The sequence below is a fragment of the Melitaea cinxia genome, chromosome 19, assembly GCF_905220565.1.
Source record: "Melitaea cinxia chromosome 19, ilMelCinx1.1, whole genome shotgun sequence".
Lineage (NCBI taxonomy): Eukaryota > Metazoa > Arthropoda > Insecta > Lepidoptera > Nymphalidae > Melitaea > Melitaea cinxia.
The window spans coordinates 7197703-7207992 of NC_059412.1; the positions used below are offsets into that span (position 1 = coordinate 7197703).

General features: G+C 31.1%; 2 protein-coding genes across 2 annotated transcripts; both read right to left on the reverse strand.

Annotated features, from left to right (window-relative positions):
* Positions 1–2239: 2239 nt before the first annotated feature.
* Positions 2240–3543, reverse strand: LOC123662838. The gene is made up of 3 exons (XM_045597631.1): positions 3309–3543; positions 3082–3209; positions 2240–2489 (listed from the first exon to the last, which is right to left on the reverse strand). The coding sequence occupies exons 1-3, from the start codon at positions 3333–3335 to the stop codon at positions 2339–2341; spliced, it is 306 nt and encodes a 101-aa protein (XP_045453587.1). The 5' UTR covers positions 3336–3543; the 3' UTR covers positions 2240–2338.
* Positions 3544–4991: 1448 nt separating this feature from the next.
* LOC123662623 lies at positions 4992–8865 on the reverse strand. Its single transcript, XM_045597438.1, has 6 exons — positions 8805–8865; positions 8690–8715; positions 8521–8606; positions 8173–8261; positions 7968–8091; positions 4992–5495 (listed from the first exon to the last, which is right to left on the reverse strand). The coding sequence occupies exons 1-6, from the start codon at positions 8848–8850 to the stop codon at positions 5345–5347; spliced, it is 522 nt and encodes a 173-aa protein (XP_045453394.1). The 5' UTR covers positions 8851–8865; the 3' UTR covers positions 4992–5344.
* Between the last annotated feature and the right edge of the window lie 1425 nt (positions 8866–10290).

The following is a 10290-nucleotide window of genomic DNA, read 5'->3' on the forward strand; positions in this document are numbered from 1 at the left end:
TCCAACCACAGAACAGGTTGCGTTTCAAAATGTCTGGAGCACCGTACACATCTATATTGTACGGCAGACTGAACAGTATAATCAGCCGCTGTGTATAGCATTTGTGGACTACGAGAAAGACCATTCTTGAAATTATTAAGGATTATATTTACCTAGCATACTATTCAGCTAGGCCGAAACAACTTCGAGAAGGTGGCCGATAGGAGGATTCGGATGGGCTCGGCGGCATTTAGAAAGCTTTGTCGATTTTCCACTTCGAAGATTCCGCAATGCTTGAAGGCAAGTCTTCGAGGAATGTGTCTTGCTTATTTTACATACGGTGTCGAGACGCTGTCTGCGCCTGACGAAGGGACTAATTCACTAGTTTAAAGTTACTCAACGTGCTATGAAACGGGCTATGCTTTGAGCCTCTCTCAAAGATAGGATCAGAAACCACGACCAACGATCTATGTAAGATGGCTAGTGGAGAGTTGTCGAAGATTGCGGAAAACCGGGAAGTTTAACGCGAACTTGGGGAGGGACTGCTATACCCTAAAGCAAAGCAAAACAGCAAATCAGCTAAATAATTCTGTAAATACCGGTTAAGTGCTTGAAATTTCGTTAAGATTTCAAGTTACTGTTGGTATATTATCAAACAAATTAATAAAATATACAAAACAGGTTTTTAATTCAGGTTGGTGAGTTCATCATGACATACAATCATAGTATACAAAGTTAGAAATTGCTTTCAAGTACATTTCTACCCTTGTTTATAGGTGAACATTCCTAGTTAGCTATATCTATTTTAAAATAGGTTATTTGGCGATATAAGTTCATGTATATATGTCTATATTATACAATATAAAGAATAACAGTTAATAGAAAATGGCTATTCTTAATAATGTTTTACACACTTATATTACTCATTCATTTTGATGAATAGCTCACTGTATTGCCATAATAGCACAAACGATTTCAATGTCATATAAAATGTAGAAGTATACTTGCATTAAATATAAATTATCTAATAATAACAAAATATTTGTGCATTTTGAAATGCATTAGTTAATTATACGCAACAACCTACAAAAAATAAATAATATCACATGTGGGTGCATAAATAATCTCCTGTGTGAAGAAAGAAATTTATGCCCTACAGTGGGATGTTACGCGCTAAAGTAATCAATCAAATATATAAAAAAGCATTGTACAGTTAAAGAAAGTAATATTTCATTATTATATACAATACTGTTACAATACTGGTTGGATTTTTACTATTCTAAATGGCTTGAAAATTAAAAAAAAATAATAAATATTGAATAATATTAATGATGAACAGTAAATATCTTATATTACAATGAGATCATTATGACTTTTTTTAAATTATAATTATGTAATACAATATCTAGATCCAATGACGAATGAGACTCCTATGACTCAAATATGGCATATAACTGGACAAGCATAAATTTTTAGATGGCAGCACTGGAGTTAATTTAACCTAATTTCAAATAAATCTAGTAAAGGCCTCTTTCACAGGTTGTTTTAACACTATTTGACAGATAACTGTATCCAATGGATGAAAGTGTCCAATGGATAAACGTTTATGATACATAATCCTATTTACTATTGATTTCAACTTTATAGGTACATCCATGTGCAGGATAAGCTTCATCCACAACTGATGAAACAAGACCTAAGTCTGTTATTAAAAATTAGTGCAAAACAGTTAAACAATAACATTAAGAGTAAGGCTACAATTAGACTATTTCATAATACTAAGGTAATAGGTAAAAAAATTTGACATTGAGATTCTTTTCAAAATTTTGCATAACGCTTTTCTACTTAGATTCTTATATAAATTCAAATTTCTCGTCTATTCTTAATAATACACATTCTAAGGCAATACAGACCATACATTTCGAATTTTAAATCTTATTATATCGTTGGTATACTTATTTACTTAAGGGCCATCTATAAAATATGTCACGCAAAATTGTACTATTTGAACCCCTTACTTTCTTTTTGTATTTTTTTTTTACATATGTACTTTTAAGTAATGAAGTGCAAGTGTAAGATTTTTTTGGCCACTCTCCTGGGTTATATTCAATCACGTAAAACACTCTTCCCCTGCCCCTTATTTACAAACGTATTTTATAGATGACCATAAGAATGCGAGGAGTATTTTTTATAAAAAACAGAGTTTAAGTTGATTAATGGGCAGTTTCAATGCGTATTGAAGTTAATTGATATTTTTCTATCACTATTAAAAAGTCATTATTGTATATATTTCCTCAAAATAGTCGTTGATGTTGAACAAGAACACAAAATTAGTTATTTTCAGCTACCTTTTAACATACTACAGTATGATTGCAACATCGGGAACTATAATTGTACAGTTTTCATTCGCCAATGGTGATCGGGTGCGGTTTGGATCTAATTTTTCAACATCAATATGAATCCCTTTTCTCTTAGCCATTTCCATGATGTATCTTTGGAGTTTTAAATCACTGGAAAAATTGTGAAAATATTTAAATTTTATGGTACAGGTGAATTATGAATATATTAAAGTATTTTCATTATTTCTATGTTTGATTTTTAATTATAAAAAGGGTTAATTTACTATTGTTACATACTTATATAAAAACCTGTTTTTAGCCAAAAAATACATTTGCTTTATAAAATAGAATCATATAAATATATATCTTATCTAGATAATACTGTTTTTTTTTTAAGTCCATGATTAGCAAACAAGTGTATGGTCTACTTAATAAATAATAAGCGCATATAAGATATATTGCAAGTGGTTACAAACCCTAAGTAACATTCCCCAGAAGCTCTGGCTGTCTTACACACCACGGAAAAAAACAGCAACATTTGTATTTATAATAACTTTTTATATGTAACACTATCTTTAAAATTAAATAGAATTTGTCATAAAACATTATGAATAAGTATTTTTTTAAATTAATATTAAAAGATGATTGATACAGATACTATTAGATGTAAAATAGTTTTTTTTTTTTTTTAATTCATATACTCATGTATATCTGTAGTAAAAAAGAAGGTTAATACTACTGATATGTAGATAAAACAGCTTACCTGAATTTCATACATATGCAGCAAAGACAGCTCAACAGAGCCATTGTCAATAACACACCGAATGTAGTAATAACTGTCTCAAGCAAACTCATATCCATACTGAAATTGCATTTACATAGAAGATAAAACTGAAAGAGCAGAATATAAGTAACTAGAAGTTTTCTTTTAATGAAATTACAAGTGTACACATATTTTTATTTTTAGTTTCTTACATAGATTGTACTTACCCGTAAAAACATGTGACAATTCCTCATAAGTCTATATCATTAGCATGAATATAAACATAGTATTCTAAAGATTACAATGTTTTGAAAATGTGAATTTATTGCTATTGTTTATCGATCTTTAACTGTCAGTTCGTTCATCGGACAGTGTATTAATGGAACAGTGCTCCCAACTCTTGAAAAAACTTTTCCCTAAAGCTTTTAACAAAAGTCCCTAAATTAATAACAAAACTCCCTAAACCTAAAATTGTAATTATTTAAAAATCGGTCAGATTGTTTTTGTATTAGTTTTTGTTTTTCCTATCAATGAATTGCGTAGTGAAATGAATAAATAAATAAATAAAATTTTCAAAGGGTTTTAAAATAGAAAACAAATTTATTTTAACTTTTTTACACTTTGCTTTTTCTATTTATACTTTGCTTTAGTATATTCGTTGAATATGTTATTTTAGAAATCGATAATTTACTCGAGGAATACTTTTTTTTAACCGACTTCCAAAAAGGAGGAGGTTCTCAATTCAACTGTATTTTTTTTTTTTTTTTATGTATGTTACATCAGAACTTTTGAGCGGGTAGACCGATTTCGACAAATTTTGTTTTAATCGAAAGGTGGTGTGTGCCAATTGGTCCCATTTAAATTTATTTGAGATCTAACAACTACTTTTCGAGTTATATCTAATAATGCGTTTTTACTTGACGCTTTTTTCGTCGACCTACGTTGTATTATACCGCATAACTTTCTACTGGATGTACCGATTTTGATAATTCTTTTTTTGTTGGAAAGGGGATATCCCTAGTTTGGTACCGTGATAAGGAAACCAGGATCTGGTGATGGGATCCCAGAGAAATCGAGGGAAACTCTCAAAAATCCGTAATAACTTTTTACTGGGTATACCGATTTTGATAATTTTTAATTTAATCGAAAGCTGATGTTTATCATGTGGTCACATATAAATTTTATCGAGATCTGATAACTACTTTTTGAGTAATCTTTTATAACGCGTAGTTGCTTGACTATTTTTTCGTCAATCTACGTTGTATTACTTGTCGATGTAATTGAAGTCAGTTTTTTTTTCGTTTGCGAGCAAACACAATTATTTAGTTTTTATATAAAAATATATTATTTTAAATATCATATCGAAAATGATCCGATCCACGGGGATCGAACCTACATCTCCGACTGACCGTGTCGGTGTTTTAGCCAATTAAGCTATATAACGATGTACCCAGTAGATCGAAATTTTTAATAATTATAATGATTTTTATATACGGTTCTAAGCGACCGTGGCCCCGTCTATAGTGAGTTCTTTATAAAACTCGTAACTATTCAAAGTTTCATATTACAATGAAAATCTGTTGACAGGCGACGACGCCATACTATTATTACTACTATACTTAGAACGGACTTTAAAAATTCACGGGAATCCATATTGAATTAAGTTTTACTCCAATCCATGCGAAATATTTAATCACAACCCCCACAGCTACATGCTTTTATCATGCTACCGTATTGCGAGTTTTTACGTTAGTGGAACGACAATTTCAGCTTTCTTGGTTGATGGTGTTGATGGTCTTAAGTAGAACGTAGCCAAAAGAGTGATCCATGTGGTCGAGTCAATGTAATTTTAAGGATTGTAAAAATAGGCTGATATTTAATTATCAAATCTTAATTTAGAAAAACACTAATTTTTAAAATACCATAATATGTTTATTGTTATACCAACATAAAAATTAAGATGTGTTTATAAACGAAAGATACCTATATTAAAATGTTAACTGTACTTAGTGTATACACTATGGATATCAGAGATTTTAGATGTTAGGTACTCACTCAGTCATATCCGTTTCTTTAAATACAAAAACGAAGGATATTTGACCAAGTCATACTTACTTTAATTTCATTAACTTTTCGATTTCATTTTTTTTTTTTATGAAACTATAATATTGACTATACAAGTGTACGATAGTTAAATATGCGAATGTTAAAATTAAAATATACAATTGAGTTACCGAAACATTCATTAATTTTTTAAATAAAATCATACAACATAAACACCTGCACCCTCTACAATAATATTACAACTCTCTGACGCAGGATCTCTTGGTTTTTTAGTAGAGCACCTTTTCAACCGGAAATCTCGTTTCATTTTAAGCGCCAATGCATCAACATCGTTTTTTAAACGAGTGTCCCTAAAATGAAAACAAAAACAATCGTTACATTCATACAATTCTGAAAAGATTTTTGAAGTAAAAACAAGCAAGAGAGGTGCGAGCATATATTTTCTTTCTCTCTTCCTCTCGTAGCCAATTCATTATCTTCATTTCACCATATACATATTACAGTCCACTGCTGGACATAGGCCTCCACACGTTCACACCATTTTTAGCGTAAACTCATGTGTTTTGCTCATAGTCACCACGCTGGGCAGGCGGGTTGGTGACCGCAGGGCTGACTTTGTCACACCGAAGATGCTGTCGCCCCCCTTCGGCCTGTGTATTTCAAAGCCAGCAGTCGGATGGTTACCCTGCCATCGGTCGGTTTTTTAAGTTCCAAGGTGGTAGTGGAATTGTGTTACCCCTTAGTTGCCTCTTAAGACACCCACGGGAAGTAAAAAAGCATAACCAGTTACGTTTCGTATATCTAAGACAGTGCAGGCCTACTGTGGAAGGCTTTTGCTAAAGAAGTTTTACTTCTGTCGTGTGTTCTAAAGCACACTCGTTTTTTTTAATTAAAAATGTAATTGTGTGATTTAAAAATCATTTATAAAGGGAATTAAAAAATGCTAGGAATTTGGAAGTTAAAAATATTTTTAATTATGATGTTCTAATTTACAAATATTGCGCCTTTTTTACGTTTGTCATAATCAATAAATGTTATACAGTACCCGGTAGTAAAAATGCACATTAATCCGTAGGACAATATATATATATATGTCGCAGAGTATGAATACGGAACGTCAAGTGTTTGACTTGGGTGTATTCAGATAATGTCAGTTGTCAATTATTAGCTGTTAGAGTAGTGGGGTGATCGACGCGCCACCTAGCACATCGTTCGATTGTCACCTACCCTCAGTTATTATATTACTCGAATTGTTCTGACGTGTATAAAACGAACGGTGTCACCTCGGCTAAGGCAGTCTTGGCTCTGGCTTGGCACGATACACTTGTTGTATCCTGCTAGTAGCTTAACCTAGACTCATTCAATAATTAATTTGTGCAATCGAATTAATTATTACCTATTACGATTAATTTGGCTAGGCGGGACGTATAACTCGAGCAGTGAAGGTGAGCGTTGATGCGCATTGCAAAGGGGGCCTCCTTAAACCTACACCTGGGTCGCAAGTCCTAGGCACTGCTCTGAGTTACTCCCTCTGCCACACGATGGACTCGGTACCCGCACGGTGAACCGTGAATCCATCGAATGCTAAGAAGTTAGTCTTCGCCCCCTTAACTAATAACTACCCGCCTTCCGTACTACGTTACCTTTCTGTTAACTGATTCCTGTGTTATAATAATTTGGTGATATCATTAGTTGTGTTTACTTGTGTCAACATTACCCACTTATGCCCACAGTAGACCGAGTGAGTACTCTGAGATCATGAGAAAGAGAAATATACCTTCAAGCCGAAAAGTATACCTTCTTCTTTTTAATCTCTGACATATATATAAAAGTAGTGTAAGTGTATACAATAAATGTATTATATTAGCTGCTATATGTACGTAAAAATGATATTTATTAGCTATTTTACATTAATTTAATCTATAATCACCTTTGGTCGGCAGTATTTATTGCAAGATATTAGTTAGTTTATATTTTAAAATCCGTACAAAAAATTTAGCAACTCTGTATGACTATATTTTTACATTTTGTCAATCAGAAAATATAAGAAAGCTCTGGAATCTGGGATCTTGAACTACAACGCGCTACGAAGTCTAAATAAGCCGATTGTCTCTTTTCAAATGTCGATATTTATAACTGGGTACTGTAATTAACGTTTTTTTTTTAATTTATGTGATTCTGAAAAATAACTTTAACGGGTCGCTAAATTTTACAATAATTTTATTACGGCTTATATTGGTATTGAGAGATGAAAAAGGTAAATTTTTTCATATAAAACTATATCAAAAACGTTTTATTAATTGCTATTTATTTTCGATCATTACAAACTATTGTGATTACAGCTATATGGATGCCTCATGTTATGTACAATACTACAATTAGGGCCTGTTCCACTAGTTGAGTATAACGCTACTTTAACGGATGACAGTATCCGACGGTAAAAAGTTTTTGGTTCATTGTTCTTTTTACCATCGAATTATACAATATTTAGGAGATATCCCTGTTCGCATATGTTAATTTTAAAGATCAAGTTCTTAAATGAGGAAAAATAGGTCCTACTGCCCCAATATTCTACCTCCCGCTATCAAAGTCTATTTTGTATCGTCGTCCGTCAAATAGCGTTATCCACAACTCGAGAAAGCTGTTTCACTTGCCTTGTGAACAGGTAAACTTGTTCACATGCCTTTATATCTATAATTTAATCATTTTAAGTAATTTCAATACGTACCTATATAAAAGAATTATTATTCAGTCTATGCAAATTATAAATTAATGTTACTTTTTAAATAATTTCCTTATAACTTATTCAATTATATACTTACATGTAGTTGATTCTGCAACAGTAAATACAAGCTGAAAATACACACAACGCAGCACAAGAAGCAAATAATATCGCAGCAAACAATATCCCTTGAAAAACTTTATGAACTTCTTTTTCAATTTTTTCTGTAAAAAAAATTTATCATAATGAAATACTGATATAAGCAGTTATATGTTTGACTTGAATTGCAATAAGATATACTTTACCTTCATTATTATATTTTTTCGTTAATGAACGTAAGAGTTCTTTCACGTTCACAACACATTCACCTAGAGTTTCATTGTAAAATAATACCCTAAAATTAAAAAAATATTTCTTTCAATAAATTTAATACTGTTTAAAAACTGTACTGTTATATAAATAGTACTTAAAGTGTAAGAGTATCCTTTTCTAATAAGGTGAGATATTAGAGCTTGTTAGGGTAGCTGACTTTTAATAAAGTTTGTATTTCTAATAGCAATTATCAAAACTAAAATATTATCTTAATGATATATAAGATATAAAATTATATATCAACAGTAAATAGTAAAATAGCAGTTGTTATTTTTACTTACGCAGCTGAACTATCACAACCACATTTATCTTCGCACTTCTGAGTATCTATACAATCCCCAACATCACCGCACCCTGAAGTCGTTGTCTATACAAGAAAAAAAATTACTTGAAATTTTTTTAAATTTAAAATATAACTTACAAATATTTATATATATATCAATTACATACACTTTCCACGCCGCTAGTGTCAGCAACTACGAGAATAAAAAAAATAATAAGAAAGAAAATCTATCAAAAATAACAAAAACTTAATATTTAAATATTATTGAAACTTAAAACTTACAAGCGTTCGATAACAAACAAAATGACATAAAAACATGAATAAACATTTTATTTAATAAAATTATATTTAAAAATAAAAATAAAAACGCTATTATCACTTTCACTTAAGTACACTGTAAAAATTATTGTATTGTATACATAATAGCTTAAGCTTTAATATTATGGTATTTAATGCTGTTCTAATTTAACTAAAACAAGCGTGCGTTACAGAAGAGAAATTTCATCTACTTGGGTGGTGACTAAAATAGACTGACCTCGAAAGAGTTTTTATGACGTTACCAAAGTAATTTAGTTTAAGCTTCAGATATTGTTTCAGTATATGTGGTGACCGGACTGCTGATTAACTATTACTTACTAGACTATAAATAAATTAGAACTTGTATTCAGGAACACAAAATTTAAAAAAAAAACTCAAAAATTGAAGTTATTAATTTTCGTCCGGCCGAACTGGACGGGTGCAATTTTTTTATTGTACTGTATTTCTTGCGAATATAAAAAAAAAACATCAAGAAATAAAAACAACAAATAACAAATTAATATCAAACAAAATTTATCAAGTTATAATTAATTAAATAAAAAGCATTATTAAAAATATTCACAAAAAGGTTTGCGTAACTGAAACATTTGAAATGAAAATTGAACTGAACTAAATCTGTTTGTAATAGCTCACTACTGGTCAAAAGCCTTATTTCTTCCTATGTAGGAAAGAGTCGAGTCAATCACGTTACTCTTCAACTGCGGGTAGTTGGATGATAATAAAATAACACTCTACGTATTCTTTATGTTATCATAATAATACACTTTATTGTACACCAAAAACAGAAATGATACATATCAAAGAAAGAAAAAATATTGATAATATATTCATTAGGTACAAAGGGCGGCCTTATCGCTAAAAAGCGATCTCTTCCAGGCAACCTTAGGGCAAAGGAAAGGTCTAGCGTCAGCATAGGTGTACAAGTATACATTATATGTTAAATAATGGTTAAAATATCAAACTTTCTTTAAAAACAATGTTAATGGCAAAGTACATTTTTAAACTTTAATTTTATTAATAAGTTAATTATTTTAAACATTATTACAGTTATATTAGCTCATAAAGCTACCACGTCTTATTGCTGCTCTTATCTATCCCCCGCGCAGTTTGACGCGGTGCGGTGTAGGGATTTCCGCGCGTCGAGTTGATCAATTGTTGCACGGAGCCGCAATATCTAAGAGATGTCGGTAAAAACATCTTTATTTAGTGGCGGCAGAGGTAACGTTATCATTATTGTTACCAAGTCCTCGTTTGGCACTATTCTAATTGGAAGCGATTATTATCTGAAATGAATTACTAGTCTGTGTATTATTTATCTAATTTATCTGTAATCGTTTAAGACACAGACATGACATACATGACACAGGTGACGTTGAGTTTGACATTAGTGTGACGTGAAAACATTCTAACTTTGAGTTAAGTTTTATTTTATCTATGGCACATTAAAGAG